At 37.2% G+C, this 22994-nt stretch overlaps 1 protein-coding gene across 1 annotated transcript in view; it reads right to left on the reverse strand.

Moving 5' to 3' along the window:
• COL9A2 (collagen type IX alpha 2 chain) overlaps positions 1–22994 on the reverse strand; it is a 447350-nt gene that overhangs the window by 136299 nt on the left and 288057 nt on the right. Inside the window, exons 21-22 of the mRNA XM_044059964.1 lie at positions 16177–16230; positions 5161–5214 (exon numbers count right to left, since the gene is read on the reverse strand). Of these exons, the coding sequence (XP_043915899.1) occupies positions 5161–5214; positions 16177–16230 (108 nt within the window). The remainder of the gene's footprint in view (positions 1–5160; positions 5215–16176; positions 16231–22994) is intronic.

Here is a 22994-nt window from a genome sequence, read left to right on the forward strand (position 1 = left end):
AATTTTAAGCTTACAAAAATGATTTTAGATAATATTTCAATAATAGCAAGAAAAATAATAATAATAAAGTGGTTAAAACCAATAAAACCTAGGTTTACTGAAATTTCTATTGTTCCTTTAGAAAGTCCATATCAACAGAATAATAATAATAATAATAATAATAATATTAATTTACCAACATGAAATAAAAAAATCAAATTCTGACCAAAAATAACAACAGTTTTGAAAATTTACAGCAATGGTACCTCCTCAACTGAAAGAATGAAAGATTTTACGTTTTATATAGATTAAATATTATATTTATGGATAAGATGTGCATATTATAATAGTTATTTGGTAATTCAATACTTAGTAAAATAATGAATGCAAATATGGTTCTGCTTTAATGTTATATAAGAAATGCAAACAGCGCAATGAATTGCACCATGAAATTACTTCAGATTTGTATAACATCTGCTTTTCTATTTTTTGTGACTTTTGATGTTACAACCAACAAAAATCTTTTAAAAAAAGTCATTAGGCAATGAATTCTTCCAACACTGCCTACAAACTTATTTATCTGTTGTCCTGCCACAAGCAGCATTTCCTGCTTGGTGTTCAAGCCCGCCACCTCAACTGCCATTTTTAATATAAACAAATAAGGATTACTACTATGAGAAGTATGCAGTCTTGATGCCATTTATGATGACTAGAGCATCTGCTCCTTTTAACAGCCTCTGTAAATAATGAGAGATCACCGTCAGTGCTTACCTTTTATACTAACAGGCCAATGACTGAATAGCCATGACTTTGGGAGAAGCAGGAAAGTGGGATGCTGTGTTAATATGTAGCATGCTACCTCACATCCAGGTTCTGGAAGTGGTCATGATTCTCTTCTCTGGCAGTCCAATAAAGAGGATTCATTTAAGACTATTGACTCCGTTTGTGCCCCAACTGGTAGCCCTTGGTGTGATTCCCTCATTCCCCATTTTTCTGATGTAAGGCTGTGAACAAGCCATTAAACCAAATATGCCCGAGTGTCCAAGAAAATGAGCCTCTACCCAAACATCTAAGGTTAGAATATATAACTAAAAAATATAAATTTAATTTTAAAGCTAAGGGTAATGCTTTCATGATTATATTGCTTGTACTAAATAAAACAATGCCTAAATTGTTTTGCAGGAAGTTTTCTTATTATAAAATTGTATTTCATAGTATCAAAATTAGGAAAAGAAATGTAGGAAAACAGTTGTTTCAATAACTTATGTTCTGAATCCGGTATCAAGTGTCAAGATAACTTATCACTTAAATCATAAGAGTTAATAGCAAGTCTTCTACCAGCATGTAGATTTAAAGTATCCCTCTTAACTCAACTTGTGCAGAAACAGGTTTGTGTACTTCAGTCCATAAGATCAGTCTAATTTCTTTAAAACATTTTTTTATTTACAGTAAAGTTAGCTGTCATCATGCTCTCCTCTTCTCTCTCTCCCACATTGTCACCATCTGTCAAGCATTTCAAAATAAGTATTCTCACCCCTTCACAGCTATATTCCTACCATTGCCTTCAGAACCTCTCATATCGAATGATTATTTTATTATTAATGTAATATGGTCATTACTTATGTTTGGCTCCCAAAATTAAACCTATATCCAGTGCACAAGCTGTAAACTATAGTTTCCCTTCAGCTATGCTGTGGACATCAAATAATTATATCATACAATTTTAATTATTCCAAATGTTTTGAATTATTGATACCAGAACAGGAATGGACCCCATTTTTGTGACAAGAGTATGATTAAATTCCATGAAGATATTACTGCTTTAGTCCTTGTTTGCCAAGGGTGCTATTACCAACACCCACAATGCACTCACAAATGTTTCCTTCTACAATTAATGTGGAGTTAACTGTAGTGACAGTACATTTAAGAATGCTTAAAAATTCTTTAATATTATCGTTCTTGCTCCTACTATTACTGGAACTATCTGGATGTGTCTGTATTTCAGGCAGCTTTAGCATCTGCAAGCATATTCTGGTATTTTATGACTGATTGTCTTTCACTGGTAAAAACACTATAATGTCTATGTGTAGCTTTTGATTAATACTACTTTTGTCCTTTTTAGTTTGACTATATTATCTGTTTTTCTCGCTTCTGTTTTTTGTCTGTTGGCACTGGTTGATCTTCATTTTCAGTAATTGTTTTCTGGTTATATTTCTAGTATTTCTCATCTACCTGTGTGTTAATAGTGTATGCACAATCCCAGTGTAACAGTCTTGTGTGTTTCAAACACTCAGACCCTCAGCAATGAACATATCACACCCAGCAATACGAGTATGTCACACCCAGCAATACAATGAGTATATCACACCCAGCAATGAAATGAGTATATCACACCCAGCAATGCAATGAGTATATCACACCCAGCAATACAATGAGTATATCACACCCAGCAATGCAATGAGTATATCACACCCAGCAATACGAGTATATCACACCCAACAATACAATGGGTATATCACACCCAGTAATACAATGAGTATATCACACCCAGCAATACAATGAGCATATCACACCCAGCAATGCAATGAGTATATCACACCCAGCAATACAATGAGTATATCACACCCAGCAATACAATGAGTATATCACACCCAGTAATACAATGGGTATATCACACCCAGTAATACAATGAGTATATCACACCCAGCAATACAATGAGTATATCACACCCAGCAATGCAATGAGTATTATCACACCCAGCAATACAATGAGTATATCACACCCAGCAATACAATGAGTATATCACACCCAGCAATACAATGGGTATATCACACCCAGTAATACAATGAGTATATCACACCCAGCAATACAATGAGCATATCACACCCAGCAATGCAATGAGTATATCACACCCAGCAATACAATAAGTATATCACACCCAGCAATACAATGAGTATATCACACCCAGCAATACAATAAGTATATCACACCCAGCAATACAATGGGTATATCACACCCAGCAATACAATGAGCATATCACACCCAGCAATGCAATGAGTATATCGCACCCAGCAATGCAATGAGTATATCGCACCCAGCAATACAATGAGTATTTCACATCCAGCAATGCAATGAGTATATCACACCCAGCAATACAATGAGTATATCACACCCAGCAATGTAATGAGTATATCACACCCAGCAATGCAATGAGTATATCACACCCAGCAATGCAATGAGTATATCACACCCAGCAATACAATGAGTATATCACACCCAGCAATACAATGAGTATATCACACCCAGCAATACAATGAGCATATCACACCCAGCAATACAATGAGTATATCACATTCAGCAATACAATGAGTATATTATAACCAGTAATAAAATGAGTATATCACAACCAGCAACAATATGTGTTGCTGTATCTATTTCTGTGCTACAGAATCTGTATTTGTCTATTCCCAGTTTAATTTCTGCAAATGTTTGGCATTATTTACATATCTTGTCTGGAGTGGAGTCCATTCCTAAGTCAGAGTATAATTAAAGCTTAGAAAATGAGTATTGCTTCAGTCTTTGATGTTAACTAAGAGAACACTTCAAAGTACCCACAATGTATCCAGAATGCTCCTCCTGCAGTTTATATAGGATTACATGTACTCGTAGCATATTTAAGTACAATCGTAAATTCTTTTCTATTAGTGCTGTTGCTCCTGCTACTATTGGAACAGTCTGGTTATCATTCTTCCATATTGCTCTCATTTCTGCTCGCAAATCCTGATATTTTGTGAATTTGTGTCTTGGTACATAAGACACTGTAGTCACTGGGTATAGCAATTTCAGTGACTTACGCTACTTCTGTCTTTTTTCCACTTTGGGATGCTATATCTGGTGTTCTTGCCTCTATTTTTAAAATGTGGGTATTAGGTGGTCCTATGTGATCTGAACATCATCATTGTCAATAATGCATTGGGCTTCATGTTTCCAGTGCTTCTTTGCTACCTCTATATTTTAGTGCTTGGACAATCCCCATTGCAGCACTCTTGCCACATTGTTATGCCTTTCAGTATACAGTCCTTCTGCCATTAGTATATCACACCCCGCAACAAGATGTGCAACTGTTTACAATTCTGTTTTACAGAACCTGCACATTTGTCTGTTCCTCTCACTTTTTCTATAGATTTTGTAAACCAGAATGTACACAGCTCAATATCTTGGGCTGACATTATTAGCCTTTCATCCTTTGGCTTAGGTTTACCTCACCTTAATCATTCTTGCTGTTAATCTTGGTCGACATATGTTTCTTTCTAGGAATTCTCTATGCTTGCCACTATATTTGTGGACCTTCCAATTTTCATTTTTCTTCTGGTCTGTTTCTTTAGATAGTTTTTTTTTTGCACTTTCAGTTGCCATCTGATTCATGACTACTTCGAGTTTTATTTTCACTCCCACGCTGTTCTACAACGTTTATGCTAAGCAAGAATGTACATCACCCTTCTTTTCCTCGTGCCTTAAAACTTTCACTACTTTTGGATCTGATGAGGTCAGCAAATATGTATGCAGTCCTACAACTGCAGACATATACATGCAGCCAGTTTCAAGGATACCCATACCTCCTTCAGTGTGAGGGATATATAATCTTGTTTTGCACTGATTTTTATATATCATTTGATAAGCATGAAGAACTTTACTTGTTTTCTTGTCCAACTGATTCAGTGCAGCTCAAGGCCAGTCAGCCATTTCTATGTCCTGTAAGTTTTAGAATCCCCTACATTCATACTTATTAATTATATGGTACACTTTATATGAATACTGATCTGGCAGTCTCTGAAAGAGAGCATTAGAAGTCCTTGCTATTACTACCAGTGTACTTTGCACACGTGAAGAAAGAAGCAACATTACAAAACAGTGTTGTACTATCTCACAAATATCTTAGCATATTTTAATTGCATTTAATATTATTCAGGTAATCTTATTTACTTCAATAACAGTTTTAAATCATCACAATCACCAATTAAAATGTTTAATATAATTTCTACAAGAAATAATGAAAACTCATCAGAATCAAGCAGTCATATAAAATCTCATATGACCAAATTTGAAATTCCCTTTTACAAATCATAAATAGAGGAACAACATTCCTTTCAAAACCGTTCTCCTTGTATTGTGACATCTTACCTTGGCACCACGAATACCTTGAGGACCGATCTCTCCAGGAATGCCAGGTTCACCCTGCAAGCAGAAGACATAAATATGATTATAAATGGCAGGGCTGTATAAGTCTGCATGCCTCACATATCTTCTTAGCCTTCCCAGCTTCTTAATATATTTATTTATTTATTTGCAGTTTGATTACCGGGGAAGTCCACTGGGCCGAATTGACCCATTTTCAGTGGAGGCCCAGGGAGAAAAGCTCCAAGATGCATTATACAATTTAGATACAACTGATAGTTAATATTAAAGATAATATTATGCAGAATAGTTACTCATAAATGCATTCAATATCATGCATAGTTAACAAATTCATTAAGCTTGAAGGTAGGGATCATACAGTTTCATTTGAGGAAAACAGATATGTGTTAGGTGTGGAAACAGTTTACATACAAACCTTTTAAGAAAATGTAAATACGCTTTACATACACACATCAAAAGTTGAATGCTATTTACAATATTTACGGGGTTGGGCTGTGTGAGGGTAGCTGGAGGAGTTGTTGAGAGCTTAGAGAGAAGCTATAGAAATTGTTGAGAGCTTAGATAGGCTCATAGAAAGATAACTATGAGAGTTGTAGAGCTTGGGAACCAGAGAGAGTACCCCCTTTGATTAGGTTGGTGAAGGCAGATACAGTTCCATTTAGTGGACAGGTGTTTGAATAGTTGGGTTTTGAAGTTTTCTGAGTTTGGTATGGTTCTTAGTGTGGAGGGAAGGGAATTCCATTTTTTGCCTTGTGAGAAAGATAGGACAAGTTGGCCAGCAGGACGTTTAGGTTTATGGATAGTAATTAAGGTCTGATTTTCAGATCTGAGAGGTCTGTTGGGTGTATAAGGGGGAAGGATGTTAGTTAGAGTGGGACATTTTGTTGGGTGAAATATGAGTCTATGTACAGTAGTGAGTTGGAGATAATCTAGGTAGTTTGGGAGTTCAAGCCACTTCAGGGATTGTAGGGTTAGGCAGTGATGGGTGGTATTTTTAGATTTAGAGGCAAATTTAGAGATTTTGTTGTAGCAGTTTGCTAGTGTAGAGGTGATAGAAGAGGACAGTTTGGTTAGGAGAGGGGCTCCGTATAATAAGGAAGGAAGAAGATAAGTCGAGGCCAGAGTTTGCCTGGTAGAGTTGGAGAGAAAGTGATTATTCCTATACAGCATACCTAACTTTTGGTGGGTTTTCTTAATATTTTGTTGAATATGAATATCAAACTTGAGATGTTCATCTACAGTAATGCCAAGTTGTTTGGCAGAGGGGACCACTTCTATAGGTGAGTTGGTTTGACTATAGACTTTGAAGTTGTTTTTATCATAGGAGAGGGTCTTTGTGGGAGGGAATAGTAGAATCTTTGATTTATTTGCATTGAGAGAGTGGTGGTTTTGGTGCATCCAGTTTTCAGTTGTTGAGAAGGCAGTTTGGGTTTTAGTCAGCAATTTAGAGAGGTTTGAGGCAGAGCTGACTAAGGTTGAATTGTCTGCATATTGAATGATTTTAGCATCAGGAATAGCAGTGTGAAAGTTATTGATGAAGATGTTAAAAAGCATTGGCCCAAGGATAGATCCCTGTGGTATGCCAGTTGGGGTAGGTAGGAAGGAAGAGATGGAATTCTTCCATTTGACTGCCTGTGATCTGTCTGATAGATAGCTGGAGAACCAGGATAAAGCATTATGTGAGAGATTAAGGTTTGAGAGATGACAGAGAAGGTGCTTGTAGGAAACAGTATCAAAGGCTTTAGACAGATCGAGTAAAACAATAGAAACTAAGTGTCCTGAATCTCGGGCTTGATTGACAGTTTCTAGGAAAGAGAGTAGAGCAGTTATTGTGCTATGGCCTGGATGGAAGCCATGCTGAGTAGGAGTAAGAAGATTGTTTTGGGTCAGGAAAGGCATAAGTTGGAGGTGGATGCATTTTCTAGGATTTTGGAGACTGGTGAGAGCAAAGCAATGGGGCAAAAGTTTGAGATGCTGGTATTTTTGCCTCCTTTATGAAGAGGAAGAATATAAGCTGAGCACCAGAGTTTGGGGACATATGATTCTTTTATGGATCAGTTAATAATGATGCTGATTGGGAGAGCAATGCCATCAGCAACACATTTTAGGAAGGAAGAGGGAATATTGTTGGGAATGTTGGAGCAAGGTTTAAGTTTAGACAAACGTTTTTTTATAAAGTTAGTGGAGATGGGTTTGAGTTCAAACAGATGAGGTGAGTTAGAAGGGGGAGAGTGTAGAACAGTTGGGTTATTATTGGGAAATGTCTTGGTGAGTGTAGTGATATTTTCTATGAAAAATGAGTTAAATTCAGAGCCTAGTTCGAGGTCAGATTTACTTGGGTCAGGACAGGGATTATTTTTGGAGCCTGGATTGAGGAGTGAGTTTATTGAGTTCCAGAATTTTTGGGTTTTTATTGTTATTGGACTGAAGTTTGTTATAGTAGGATTTTTTGTCTTTGGTGATTAGTCGTTTTGCATGTTTGCGGAGCTGTTTATATTGGAGCAAGGCATTGTCCAGTTTATCATTTTGGTAAAGCTTCCATAGTTTGTCTCTGTGGTGCATAATCTGTTTTGTCTCTTTGGATAGCCAAGGAGCAGTTTTAGTTTTTATCCTTTTGTTTCTTAGTGGGGCTAGTGAGTTTAAAGTATCAAGGAAGACAGAGTTGAAGTATTCTATAGCCTTGTCAAGAGGAAGGATGTTTAGAATTTGCCAGTTCATTTGTCTGAAAGTATTTGAGAAAGTAGTTGGGTGGAAGCTACTGAGTTTACGAGTTTAAATGTATTGATGCTGGTGTGGGGAGGAACTAGTTGAGCAATGCATAATGGCTGGGAGGTGGTCGCTAAATGTATCAGGAATTGTGCCAGAATTGGTTATTTTATTTGGATCTGAGACTAGGATACAATCTATAGTGGATCCAAGAGGGTTTATTTTGTTAGGTTGAGTGATGGAGAGGATTATTTGAGTGAAGCTATAGAGATTAATGGATAGGGAGGGAGAGGGGCAATTGATTATATTCCAGTCAATAGTTAATATTCACATCACCAAGTATATAAGTTTCATAGTTAATTTCAGTAGAGGCCCATAGTAGAATATTTTCGAGTGTAGATATATTGTTACCAGGTGAGATATATAGGACAATGATATGTATTTTTAACAAGAGGGAGGAGGATAGGGTGACATACAAGAGTGGAGGAAGATGCACACAGATGAATTATATCTTATGTAGGAGGGCCAGTTTGAAGGAGATTGGAGACTGTAAAGTAGTGACCGGGAAAAGTGTAGTTAGGCAGCATAGGATGGTGGCTTGTAGGATTACGTCGGTGATCAAGAAGAGGAGGAGGAGTGTGAGGGCAGCACCAAGGATCAAATGGTGGAAACTGAAAAAGGGTAATTGTGAGGTGGAGTTCAGGGATGAGTTAAGACAGGCACTGTGTGGCAGTGAAGAGTTACCAAATAGCTGGGTAACTACAGTAGAGCTAGTAAGGGAGACTGCTAGAAAGGTGCTTGGTATGACATCTGGACAGAGGAAGGACAACAAGGAGACATGGTGGTGGAATGAGGAAGTACAGGAGAGTATACAGAGAAAGAGGTTGGCAAAGAAGAAGTGGGATTGTCAAAGAGATGAAGAAAGTAGACAGGAGTATAAGGAGATGAGGTGCATGGCAAAAAGAGAGGTGGTGAAGGCTAAAGATAAGGCATATGAAGAGTTGTATGAAAGGTTGGACACTAAGGAGGGAGAAAAGTACCTGTACCGATTGGCTAGACAGAGGGACCGAGCTAGGAAAGATGTGCAGCAGGTAAAGGTGATAAAGGATAATGAGGGAAACATACTCACAAGCAAGGAGAGTGTGTTGAGGAGATGGAAAGAGTACTTTGAGGGGTTGATGAATGAAGAGAATTAGAGGGAGAGAAGGTTGGATGATGCAGGGATAGTGACTCATGAAGTACAATGGATTAGCAAGGAGGAAGTAAGGATAGCTATGAAGAGGTGAGGAATGTAAAGGCTGTTGGCCCAGATGACATACCTGTGGAAGCATGGAGGTGTTTAGGTGAAATGGCAGTGGAGTTTTTAACCAGATTGTTTAATGAAATCTTGGAAAGTGAGAGGATGCCTGAGGAATGGAGAAAAAGTGTTTTGGTACCGATTTTTAAAAATAAGGGTGATGTGCAGAGCTGTAGAAACTACAGAGGGATTAAACTGATCAGCCACAGCATGACATTATGGGAAAGAGTAGTGGAAGCTAGGTTAAGAAGGGACGTGATGATTAGTGATCAGCAGTATGGTTTCATGCCGGGAAAGAGCACTATAGATGCGATGTTTGCTCTGAGAGTGTTGATGAAGAAGTACAGAGAATGTCAGAAGGAGTTGCATTGTGTTTTTGTAGACTTGGAGAAAGCATATGACATGGTGCCTAGAGAGGAGTTGTGGTATAGTATGAGGAAGTCAGGAGTATCAGAGAAGTATGTGAGAGTGGTACAGGATATGTACGATGGTAGTGTGGCAGTGGTGAGGTCTGCCATGGGAGTGACGGATGCGTTTAAGGTCAAGGTGGGGTTACATCGAGGATCAGCTCTGAGCCCTTTCTTATTTGCAATGGTGATGGACAGGTTGGCAGACGAGATCAGACAGGAGTACCCGTGGACTATGATGTTTGCAGATGACATTGTGATCTGTAGTGAGAGTAGGGAACAGGTGGAGGAGACCCTGGAGAGATGGAGATATGCTCTAGAGAGAAGAGGAATGAAGGTCAGCAGGACTAAGACAGAATATATGTGTGTGAATGAGAGGGAGGATAGAGGAATGGTGAGGATGCAAGGAGTAGAGGTTGCAAAGATGGATGAGTTGAAATACTTGGGGTCAATAGTTCAGAGTAACGGTGAGTGTGGAAGAGAGGTGAAGAAGAGAGTACAGGCAGGATGGAGTGGGTGAAGAAGAGTATCAGGAGTGATTTGTGACAGACGAGTACCTGTAAGAGTGAAAGGGAAGGTCTACAAGAGGGTAGTAAGACCAGCTATGTTATATGGGTTGGAGACAGTGGCATTGACAAAAAGGCAGGAGCTTGAGCTGGATGTGGCAGAGTTAAAGATGTTAAGATTTGCACTGGGTGTGACGAGGGTGGACAGGATTAAGAATAAGTATATTAGAGGGTCAGCCCAGGTTGGAAGGTTTGGAGACAAAGCCAGAGAGGCAAGATTATGTTGGTTTGGACATGTGCTGAGGAGGGATACTGAGTATATTGGGGAAAAGATGCTAAGGATGAAGCTACCAGGTAACAGGAAAAGAGGAAGGCCTAAGATAAGGTTTATGGATGTGGTGAGAGAGGACATGCAGATGGTTGGTGTGACAGAGCAAGATGCAGAGGACAGGAAGAAATGGAAACAGGTGATCAGCTGTGGCAACCCCTAATGGGAACAGCCGAAAGAAGATGATGATACAGATATTTTTATGTTTATTTAGTTTTAGAATTCCTGCAGTTAATTCAGTGTTCTGGAATTAAGGAATTGGAATTTGGAGGGGAATTAAGTTAAGAAGGTTGGAGAAGACTAGGGCAGTGCCTCCACCTTTTTATTTAGTTGGTCATTTCTGAGACAATGAAATCCTGGGGACAGAATCTCAGAGTTGGAAATAAAGGTTTCAGAGATGGCTAATATATCTGGTTGGTTATGGCTTAACCAAGCTTGAAATTGATGTACTCCGTTGTTTAGACTTTGTGCATTAATTGTAAAAATCTTTAGGGTGTTGAGATAGGAGGAAGAGGGTAAGGGATGAGCATTGTTAATAAAGGATGTAGGACCATGGTTAGGATGGATATCACCAGCTTGGACTTGGCTGTTGAAGGAGATATTCTTTAGCCATATTAGTCTGTCAGGCATGAATTTTGGTAGCTTGTAGATTTGAGCAGGTGACAGTGTCTTGACTTTAGAGGAAAAGAGTTTAGGGTGAAATAGGTGCAGATGGTTGGGCTGAATGAGAGAAGAGGTGATAGAGTGGAAATGGGAGTAAGCGTGAGGGAGATGGTAGGTTTGTATGGTAGTTGTCTTTGTAGGCAGTATTGGACAAGCATAAGTGGAATATGAGGTAGCATAGTATAAGGGAAGTAGGAATATAAAGAGGAGGCTGGGAGACTGGAGGGTGTGATAACTTCAGAAGAGCATGTTGGATCAAAGAGAGAGTGGTATGAGTGCATAGGAAAATAGAGAAGACTATGAAGAAGAAAGGGTTTAAAAAGTGATGGAGGTATTCTAAAGATTTAAGGAAAGAGGAGGGGACTATAATTATTGGGTGGAGTACAGATTACAGAGTTTAAGAAGGATGGCTATAGGTGGGAGGAGTAATGAGGGGGAGCTGGTATTGGGTAATTAGGCTGAGAGGGTGGGGTAAGATAGGAATAAAGCTAGGAGTACTGGGGTGGGTGGGAATTGGGGGCAGGGTAGGAGAGTATGGTGAACGGAGCAGGAAAGAACACTAGAGGTGAGTATGGCAGAAAAAGTATCAGCAAAGGGCAGTTTAAAGGCTGTAGTTGGAAGGTATGAGCTAAATATTTCCAGCCAGAAAATGAAGGCTGCCTTTACAGAGGGTGGATTAGCAGGGGGTTGGAGAAGATATTTACAGTCTAAGGATATTAACTCACAAACAACTGTTTGTGAAAAAATAAAACTTGTTGGGATTATAAAGAATATCTAGGATTTATATTGGTAGATGCTGCCACCTAATGGTAGAAGGAGATAGCAAACAGCAGGGATAGTTGGACCAGTCTTAGGTTTAAATATATTCTAGGGTAGTGATAATAGGAGGGGGAGAGGGCAAACGGTCTGCGGTAGGCTGCTAGAACGCGCTCACGGGAGGGCAGACTAACTCTATAGATAGTACATCAAGTCTACATTTAATTAGTGTTAAGCAACATGCATTTACACAATCTTGTTGGGGGGGTCTTCTCAGTAGTATTTCTCTAAGTACCAGGCAAGCTGGCCAATTCAGGGTGCCTTCAGATGATGGCCAGAGGTATTCCTTTTGCGTTTAAAACAGGCAGGGAGCACCCGGGATGGATTACTGTAGAGAAGAGGGAGCCAACACTGAGTTAGTTAATATTGCAGATGTAGAGGGGAAAGGTAGCAGAGGGATGTTTAGAGAAAAAGGGAGGGTGCAATAAAACACAGTAGTAGAGAGAGGCTATGGTTAGATGAGGCTGGAACAAATATGTACAGGAAGATTAGGTTTAGGTGTTTAACAATGGAAAGCAGCAGATATTATGCTATGAACAATACAAGTTAGGCAATATAGGCTCCATCAAATAGAACAAAACATTCATTCAGCAGTTCAGCATCCTATCAGTGACCCTAGTCCATTTGAGAGGACAGGGTTATACAGCAGTAATGCCAAATATACGCAGCAGAAAGCAAGGGGTAAATGATAAAGTAATACTATAAAATCTCTAAACAGTACAATATATAGTGCTCGACAGATTAACACAGAAAACTACGATATGTTCATGCTGTGCAATAACATGCTGAACAGTTTTCAAAACAGTTTTCAGAACAATATAATAGCCATGTGGTGTCCTTATAGAGACAAATGGAAAAGAAAAATAGCTGCTAAGCCAGCAATTAAGCTAAAGGCTATAGTAAGACCATTGATCCACCTTAAAAGAAAAATAAAGGCCTTCAACGATAAACGTTCATTGGTGTCCTTTTAACAGGACATCTGGAGAGCAGACTAGGCCAGCAAAGTACAACAGTTGAGCCCTGTATACTTGGACTAAAGTAATACAGCTGGCGACAACATAAAAAGAGACCCATTCATCCTAAAAAGCAGCTTAGAGCTGCTAAGCCGGTAATTAACCTAAGCAAAGGGCAAATGACACAGTACATTTGCCAAGTCATTTAGAGAGTTTTATGTGTCCTACTATAGATTCCTTGTTACATGCACAAAGGAAAACAAAGCTGCACAAGCTGGATAATGTTAATAGTTAGCCAGTGAAAATGAGTAAACGCTTAGATTCCTAAAATTCTATGCAGATTTGAATTCAGTCTCTCAAAAGTAACTGTGCATGGTGATCACCCAAATCTGAAATTGCCAATTTGCAGTTCACCAAAAGTAAATGTTAGTTGTGACATTTTCACAAAATTGGAAGTATTACCAGTGTTATACCAGTTCAAGTTTTTTTTTTGTTTTGTTTTTTGTTTTTTTTTAATGGGGAAAATGTTTTTTCTTGAGATGTAATGTGATTTCTGGCTCCAATGTTTAAAGTTCTGTATTTATACTTCACTCTTTTAATTGTCCTTTAACAGTTCCATAACAGTCAATGACAGTATTATTGATTTTTAAACATTCAAATAAATTTCAGTCTCAATTTCAGTTTGGCTGACCCCATCTTCAGAGATGGAATATTTAGGTCTATATTGAGTCATTGAAAGATGTATTCTACGAATACGTCTTCATCAATCTCCAGCCATCGAAATTCACTTCAGCGAACCGTCACATGTTTTCCACAGTTTGGAAACACTTGCCCACCAACCGTCCGAAACACACAATGGACTAAATCAAATCTGTCCAACATGGGGGGGGGCTGCACCCCCACACCCCCTCTAACAATATATACCAACTCCGAGATCACACTACAGTGGGGAAAAGAGCAAAGTTAAGATGACAGACAAGTGTTTCCAAACTGTGGAAAATTCCATGGTTCGCTGATGTCAATTTCAGCAGTTGGTGATTAAGTGAAGATGTATTCATGGAATACATCTTTCGATGAATTACTACAGACCTGGAATATTTACATAAAGGGAGTATGGCAGGGGTGGGCTGATATATAGCACTTGTAATAAATAACTCATATGGATATAAGAGTGCAGAATTAATTGATAAATTTCCAATTCAAGTATCTTGTATCAATGTAGAGAGGTGCCGCAGTTTCCATGATTTTTCACAATGGGCCCAAAGCAGCAACTGACAAGCACAAGAGAAGGCCTAATTACAAAGGGGCATAGCTGTAGTACAAAAGACCAATGTATATAGGTTTGGCAATATCACTTCAAAACATCAATGTGTTCCTTCTGTATGACATTTAACTCAGATCTAAATGTGAAATTACATCATTGATGACAAAGTATCATCTTATTAGACTTCATTATGCTATTAACATAACAGCAATAATAATTAAGCATATTTTGCTTGATTTTGCCATTTTGCCCCATCCTGTCACTAAAAAAAAAATAAGTATCCCAAGTTACCAAAGGACTGGGTGGTTTAGGATGCAAATCATGAGGAATAGCTTCATGCCTAGGTTGGGATGAATTGTTTTCTTCCTTTCAGATTTCAGAATTGCACTAATCTCAGCTAGAATAATTTCTCACCAAGATGGATTTTTCCATACCAGAATTTCTTAACATTTTAAATGAAAAGCCTTGAAACAATAACTTTAAAATCACTATTTTATTTTGAAAGCAGGTTTTCCCTATTCTGAGCCAAGGTTGAGATGGGATCATTGATGCATACAGGAACAAATAAATCATATGAATAACTATTCCATAAGGCATTAATGCAGAAAAGGTCATATTGGACTACGGCTATATCAGTTAATAATTTATAAAACTTGTTTAGCAGGGTATACTGTATTACATCTTCAGAGTTTGGTATGTAGACCCCATTTAGTATTCTTTGTTAAATTCCATAGAAATAGTATGAACACTTTCTACTTGATTATTTTCTTGTTACTGTCAGTCATTATCTTATGACCCAGCTGTTCTTTGCAGCATCAGAATTAAGTGGTGACTGATGAAGGACTGTCACCCAGACAGCAATATGCATATTCTGGACAGTCTTGTATCCTCAGGCCTGTACTCTTGTGTGTGCTCCCCCTACTTGGAATCGCAATGCAAGCCCAGCAAAATGTGTGCTTCCAAATGTGAATCAGTTTCAGCTATGTCACACAGCTCTGCCTGATGGTGCACAGGGCACACATATGTCCATCTGCTGCCTTGCTGCATCTGCTACCCTCCACAGGGTGAGATACACCACCCCCCCCCAAAAAAAAATGAGTAACTTCTGACCATCTTAATTTAGTTGGCTTTTTCCTTGCTTCTTTTGTTTTCAAATGGCTCCAAAACTATGCTAATAATGAGCACATCTGGATGTCTATATTTCTTTGGTACTTCTGCCAACAGAAGATACAAGTATCAACAAATATTTTATGGAAGTAAAGTAGCTATTAAATATTCCCCATTTACCTAAACTTAGTATGACTTCTACAATCTATCTAAAACTGACAAGAGGAAATGAGAACATGTAAGAAGAAGTTTTATATATTAATAAGAATACAATTCTTGTTAATTAACTTTATTAGCCATAGTGTGTTGATAGATAATGATAAAAACATTTCTACACATAAAAATTATTTCCAGCATTTGCTTCTATTTTAAAACTGGCAAAGGATAAACCCTTAACCGGGCTACAACATCTTCCATTATACAACAGAGATCACAGAAATAAGTAACACTTAAATCACATAATGCATGCTTTTTTTAAAATATTGAACACATTTAGGATTAGTTTATTCCTTGTATGCATACTAGGAATAATATTTTATAATTATAAAATAGATATCCAAGCAAATTCAGAAAAGTAGTTTTCATTATTACTGAATCCTTTTGAATCTGATTAGAAAAACATGGGTTCAGGTCAGAGCTTTAGAATACTCTGCCACTTCTGGACTTGCATGTTTTGTTCACAGTTCTGAAACGATCTGACAGCCTAGTCTGAGAAATTACATTGTAACGTGAGAAATACAACAAACAATGCTATGTCACTGTGAAGCTGTCACAAGATGGACACATTTGGCCAATCATGCATGCACAGTAGTCATATAATTTGTGAAAAAATAAAAAATAAAATAAACTGACTCAAGACAGACAACACTGCAATCCATTAAAGTCCCAGTTTTACTAATCCTGTATCTAACTAAATAGATCAGTAAATATATTTAGCAAAAAAATAGAACTTACAAGAAGTCCTGGTGGTCCAGCAAATCCTTGAATACCAGGGACACCTTGTTCTCCCTAATAAACAAAAGGTTTGTTAGATACAATCTACCATGTTTTCAAAAATTATTTAACAACAGACTACACAATATTATACAAAATGCAAGATTTGTTGTAGTAAAACAATAAAGGACTGAATAGGAGACATTTTTTTATCATCCACTGTTTTTATTCATCAAGCTAAACATACCAAAGAAAGTACTACAAGATTAAATAATTTACTACCAGTTTTTGCTGTTGTAAATATTGAAGCTAATACATCATAAAGTAGTTCATAAGAATGTGCTTCATTATCCTAGAATGGACAAGAAACATCCAAGGTTCAGGTCCAGCTTTTTCCAAAGGTAAAAGTGGAGAGTCTGTATAGGGAAATAAGACAAAATGAACATGGACAGAGAGGATGACTTTCACGTGAGAGAAACATAATAATTATAGAGAAAATGATAAAAGCCTGGGAATAGTATAACTATAGAATAAAAGCAAGATGGATTTGACAGTGCAGGGTGAAGTTAGCTTTTTAAAACAGCACACCCTTGCAGAATTTCTTGTCCTTAGATAAACAGAATTCTGTTCTGTGCGGAGTTCAGGATTATGTAACTTAACAGATGATATATAGTATTTATGGCATATTAAACTCAGGCACATCTATAGAGCATGGTATACACAGTGCATACAACTATGAATACAGTTCATAAGATACACTTATTTTATCTAAGTTAAATTTACAAGAGGCCTGTAACCTGGAGATTACTATAGTAAAAATTGAGAATTTAGTAATGTGTGTTTGATTTTAACTGCATGGAGTAGAAAATTACAAATGGACGTAGTGCATGAGGACTGTAAACTACAAACTGGATAAGATTCAGAATAAAAATGGATCTTGGTAATGAGGCTGTTACAAGTGCAACACCATTGGAGTGCAAGTCCATTTGCTTGAGAGATATGTCTGCAATTAGATTAGAAATTGTAGATAGGATGAGATATTTCTGATGTCTGCTAGGATCAGGTTTCACATTTTAGCAACTTAAATGGAGTACAGACAGTCACCATTATGATGTTTAGATTTTTCGGTGAGTATTAGGAGTGGGTTTAGTGAGCACAGTTCTTTGGGGGAATATATCAGTTTAATAACTCCCTTCTTGGTTGTGGGAAGAGCCTCAGATGTAAACTGCAATGCTGAACCATAGGGAGATGATACTCACCAAAAAGACACTAGTGGCAAGAATTAATTTCTAGCTCAGAGGAAGAGGAAACAGTCCTTCTGAAGAGATCATGGATGAAAGTTTAAAAAGTAGTGCTGGAGGTACTGCAGTGGCATATAAAGGACAAGAAGATGAAAAGGAGAATGAGAATACCAACATGACTCAGCAAAGTAATAGTTAAAGGCAGCTAAACTAACTGAAAGGAAAAGACCAACATGACTCAGCAAAGAAATAGTTAAAGGCAGCTGAACTAACCGAACAGAAAAGACCAACATGACTCAGCAAAGAAATAGTTAAAGGCAGCTAAACTAACCGAACATAAAATACCAACATGACTCAGCAAAGTAATAGTTAAAGGCAGCTAAACTAACTGAACGGAAAAGACCAACATGACTCAGCAAAGTAATAGTTAAAGGCAGCTAAACTAACCTAATGGAAAATACCAATATGACTCAGCAAAGTAATAGTTAAAGGCAGCTAAACTAACCGAACAGAAAAGACCAACATGACTCAGCAAAGAAATAGTTAAAGGCAGCTAAACTAACTGAACGGAAAATACCAACATGACTCAGCAAAGAAATAGTTAAAGGCAGCTAAACTAACTGAACGGAAAATACCAACAATACTCTGCAAAGAAATAGTTAAAGGCAGCTAAACTAACTGAAAGGAAAAGACCAACATGACTCAGCAAAGAAATAGTTAAAGGCAGCTAAACTAACCGAACAGAAAAGACCAACATGACTCAGCAAAGAAATAGTTAAAGGCAGCTAAACTAACCGAACAGAAAAGACCAACATGACTCAGCAAAGAAATAGTTAAAGGCAGCTAAACTAACCGAACAGAAAAGACCAACATGACTCAGCAAAGAAATAGTTAAAGGCAGCTAAACTAACTGAATGGAAAATACCAACATGACTCTGCAAAGAAATAGTTAAAGGCAGCTAAACTAACTGAATGGAAAAGACCAACATGACTCAGCAAAGAAATAGTTAAAGGCAGCTAAACTAACTGAAAGGAAAAGACCAACATGACTCAACAAAGAAATAGTGAAAGGCAGCTAAATTAACTGAACAGAAAAGACCAACATGACTCAGCAAAGAAATAGGTAAAGGCAGCTAAACTAACTGAATGGCCTATAGGAGATGAACAACAGATGCTAGAAATGTGTGAGGAAGCAAGAAAAAAGTCAATTGCAGTAAGGAATATCAACACAAAAAATATAAAGATTACCAGTGACCAGAGTCACATAGGTTTAGGCAAAAGCTCTTCAAGTATATACATTTAGTTGGCACAAACAATGTCCCTTCACACTATCAAATCAACAACAATACCCTAAGCACCCATGAAGGGGTAAGGGACCTGGGAACACAGGCTGACCATGACCTTAGCTTCAACCACCATGTGTCTGCTATTGTAAGGAAAGCTTTCCCCAGAGCTCACCTGATTGGTACATACATCACCTCAAGAGCAAAAGAAGTTATAACCCACCTAAACATGGCACTTATCTGGCCCATAATTGAGTATAACGGCCCATTCGGTATGTACTATACTCAGGGTTGCCAGATTTCCAGCCCCCCAGGTAGGGACAAAAAAAAAAGGTCTCTCACGGAAAGTGAAGACCAATAAAAAACAAAAAAATAAATAAATAAATAAATAAAGGCCTTTAATGCGGAACACAGTAGCTCTGCACTAAACACGGAGCTTCTCGTGTTTAATGCATTGCAGTTCCGCATTCAACACAAGTAGCTCCGTGTTTAGCGATTTTTGATTGGCCCGTATACCGGCATATGGGCCAATCCATGGAGCTTCTCGTGTTTAATGCGGAACACAAGAAGCTCCGTGTTTAGCAATTTTTGATTGGCCCGTATGCCAGGTATACGGGACAATCAAAAAAAAAAAAAACCAAACAAAGCGGAGGCTGGCCAGGATTTAAACCGGCAGGGCGAGACTCGGGATCAGGCTGCTGATCTCGGGACAGTCCCACCCAAATAGGGATGTCTGGCAACCCTGACTATACTAAGCCCCTGCAGCAATTAGACAGACCTCAGAAGTTACTAACAAAGAAGATCAAGGGCCTCCAGCATGTGCCTCACATGAATCCACTAAAGTCCCTGTCACTATACTCTGTATCATATAGACTTCTTAGGGGAGATTTATGCCTGCCCTACACAGCACCCCAAGACCCAAACCAAATGAACTTACTGCATATCTGTAAATCAAATGGGTCTAGAGCTACCCATTCCAGGGACTTAAATATGGCCTGTGACTTGAATAGGACATGCTAGAGGGATAGATTTATCTCCCAGTGACTGCCACGTCTTTGGAACAGGCTACCAATTCATGTGAAACAGAGCACCTCTATAACACTGTTCAAGAGGAACCTGGACAAGTGGATGGGGCACCGTAAATTCTTACCAGGGATAGCGCCCACAAACCTAAAAAACAACCAGCAAAAGTCCAAGGGTAAAAGATACCAAAAAACAACACGAATTCTCCACCAAACAAATTTAATGTGGCTTAGCGCCTCGGCAACATCAGCCTTCTTTGAGCACACAAAAAGTAATAAATAAACACTCCCTTTTATACCAACCGTAATTGAATAATCACAGTTAATTACATAATTAATACATCAATTTAAAAAAAGGCTTTTTCGTTTAAAGCAGCATGACTTACAAAGACAATAAATATATAACATAAAAAAACTAAAATATGTTACAATAAACATCTCCAGTTGACTTCTTTATTAAGACCACTAGGTGATAATGTATTGTATTTCAATATATAAATAGTTTCCTTAAATAATAAAATGTTTTTCAACAGTCTATCATCTCCTTTTCTGACAAAAACTTTTTCTAAAATAGTACACTCCAAAAAATTCACATTACTGTTATGTTGTTCCAAAAAATGTAAAGCTACTGGGCTTTCTACCACTCCCCTTTTGATGTCACGAACATGCTCCTGCATTCTAATTTTAAATTTTCTTTTTGTTTCTCCCACATAACAGAGGTTACAGGGGCACCTAAGGCAATAAATAACTCCTGTAGTATGGCATGTAAATTGATTATTTGGTATAAACCTAATTCCATTTATTTTATTAAAATATAATTTGACATATAAACATATATTACAGGAACCACAAGAAGTAGTACCATAAGTGCATAATGGATAGCTTAATTGATCCTTAGGATGAACATAATAAGCTTTAATTAATTTATCTGCTAAATTCTGTCCCCTTCTGTATGCAACCTTTGGAACAATAGGAATAAATTTACACATAAATTCATCTTGTGACAAAAATTTCCAATAATACTTGATATAGTCCCAAATTTTTTCACTTAATAAATTAAAAGTAGTCACAAAATAAATATCTTGTTTTTCTTTGTTACAATTTTGTGAATATCTATTAATTCTTATATCTGAAAAAACAATCTCCTTACCAACTTTGTTAACTGAAGAAAAATTCTCAGTATTATTGGTAATAACTCTTAATAATTTATTAATAGATTCTTTAATCAATTCCATACTGTAACCTCTTTGTAAAAACATCTTAATAGAGTCATAAATATTATTTTCTAAATCTACTTCACCACTACATAGTCTAGATAATCTAACTATCTCTCCATATGGCAATGACCTCAAAGTATGAGGAGGATGGCAACTCGTGCCATATAAGTATTGATTACCATCCACAAACTTACGATATACCGTAGTTGAAATTCGGTCATTGGTAACTCCTGTTAGAGAAATATCTAAATAATTTACTTTCTTACCATACTGTAGACCATCAAATTGTATATTATACTTGTTATTATTTAAATCAGAAATAAACTGATGTATAAATTCGAAACCTCCATTACAAAGAAAGATTAAATCATCTATGTAGCGAAAGTAAAACAGAACATTGTGCTGAAAAAATATGTTGGTATAGATGTATTCTAACTCAAATTTAGCCATAAATAAATTGGCATACATAGGGGCAAATGATGCCCCCATTGCTGTCCCTTTCAACTGATGGTAGATAACCTCATTAAAACTAAAAAAGTTATTGGCAAGACAAAAATATGTCAAATCCATAATATAATGTGAAGTGGGATTATCTCCCAAAAAGTAACGCAATGCCTGTATACCATTTTTATGGCCAATATTGGTGTATAAACTAACAACATCCACACTAACCCAAAACAGTTTTTCTGTCCATATGACATCTGAAATTTTGTCAATAAAATCAAAAGAATCTTTAACATACAACTCAAGTTTTTCTACAAAAGGTAACAGATAATTATGTATAACAATACCCACATTCCGAGAAAAATAATTAGTAGCAGAAACAATAGGACGTCCCGGAGGATTCACTAAACTCTTATGGAGCTTTGGGAGACAATAAAAAGTGGCTAAATTACAATTATCAACACAGAATTTCTTGTCAAAATCATTTTTAGAGAAATAACCTAGTCGTACACCTCTTTCAATTAATACAGTATATTCCTTCATAGCATTTAAGTATGTGTTTTCATCACTAATTTCATATATCAAAGAATCACTCAAATGTTTCATACACATCTCAAAATATTGACTATGATGGAGTAACACTATTTTATTGCCTTTATCGGAAGGCTTAACAACTAGGTCCTGTCTATTCTTAAGTCTATTTAAAGCACACCATTCATTTTTTTCATATTATAATTCCAGGAACTAGAGTTACAAGAATTCAAGAGTTCCTTAATAGAAAAATGAACCATTTCTGAATACTGTATAACAGTTTGATTAGTATACGGTGGTAAAAATTTACTATGAAATTCAATGCCATCAGTATTAAGCATAGAATAAGCATTGGAATACATGGAGACTTCAGTTTCAACAGAAAAACATGACTAGAAACTATCCTCACTATTATCACTACCTAAATCATTTATAAAACTCTTCCCATCTGTAAAACATTGTCATGTGCAAAAAAACATTTCAAGTGTAATTTTCTAATAAACTTGAATATATCTTGTTTAAGTAAATAATGTCTTGGAATAACAGTGGGAACAAATTTTAAACCTAATTGAAGAACTGCTACTTCTTCACTGGATAATACACAGCCTGATAAATTGACAACATTAGAGATAGGCGAAAAAACAGTGTCCACAACATTAATTCCATCTACCTCATTTAGATGCTTGTTTAAAGTGTCCTTCACGCGATGGAGAACCGGAGCCAGTACCCTTTTTCTTGTAGCCTCTCTTGGTGTTATTTCCATCGTTCCGAAAATGTTGTTGATGTGCTACAGGGTCCTGAGCCCCAGGTAAAGGAGGAAAATCATGGGTTTCACCTTCAGAGTCCGTAGTTTGACACAGACCCTCAGAAGAAGCAAACAAAACAGATAACTGTTTTTTATTAGTTCTCACCGTTTGCCCCGAGTGGAAATTTTGTTTCTTTTTCCACAAGAAGGCCCGCCCACTATCGTAATCATGTATATCTCTTTTAATTTTGGTAGATTTATATTGGACCTGTTCAATTTCATATTTATTAAGCTTTTCCTTTATATTAAAGAAAATGTCATTAACTTTTGAATCACCTATCTCATGTAACAATTTA

Source organism: Protopterus annectens, chromosome 1.part2, assembly GCF_019279795.1.
Source record: "Protopterus annectens isolate FY-2018-M chromosome 1.part2, PAN1.0, whole genome shotgun sequence".
Classification (NCBI taxonomy): Eukaryota; Metazoa; Chordata; order Ceratodontiformes; family Protopteridae; genus Protopterus; species Protopterus annectens.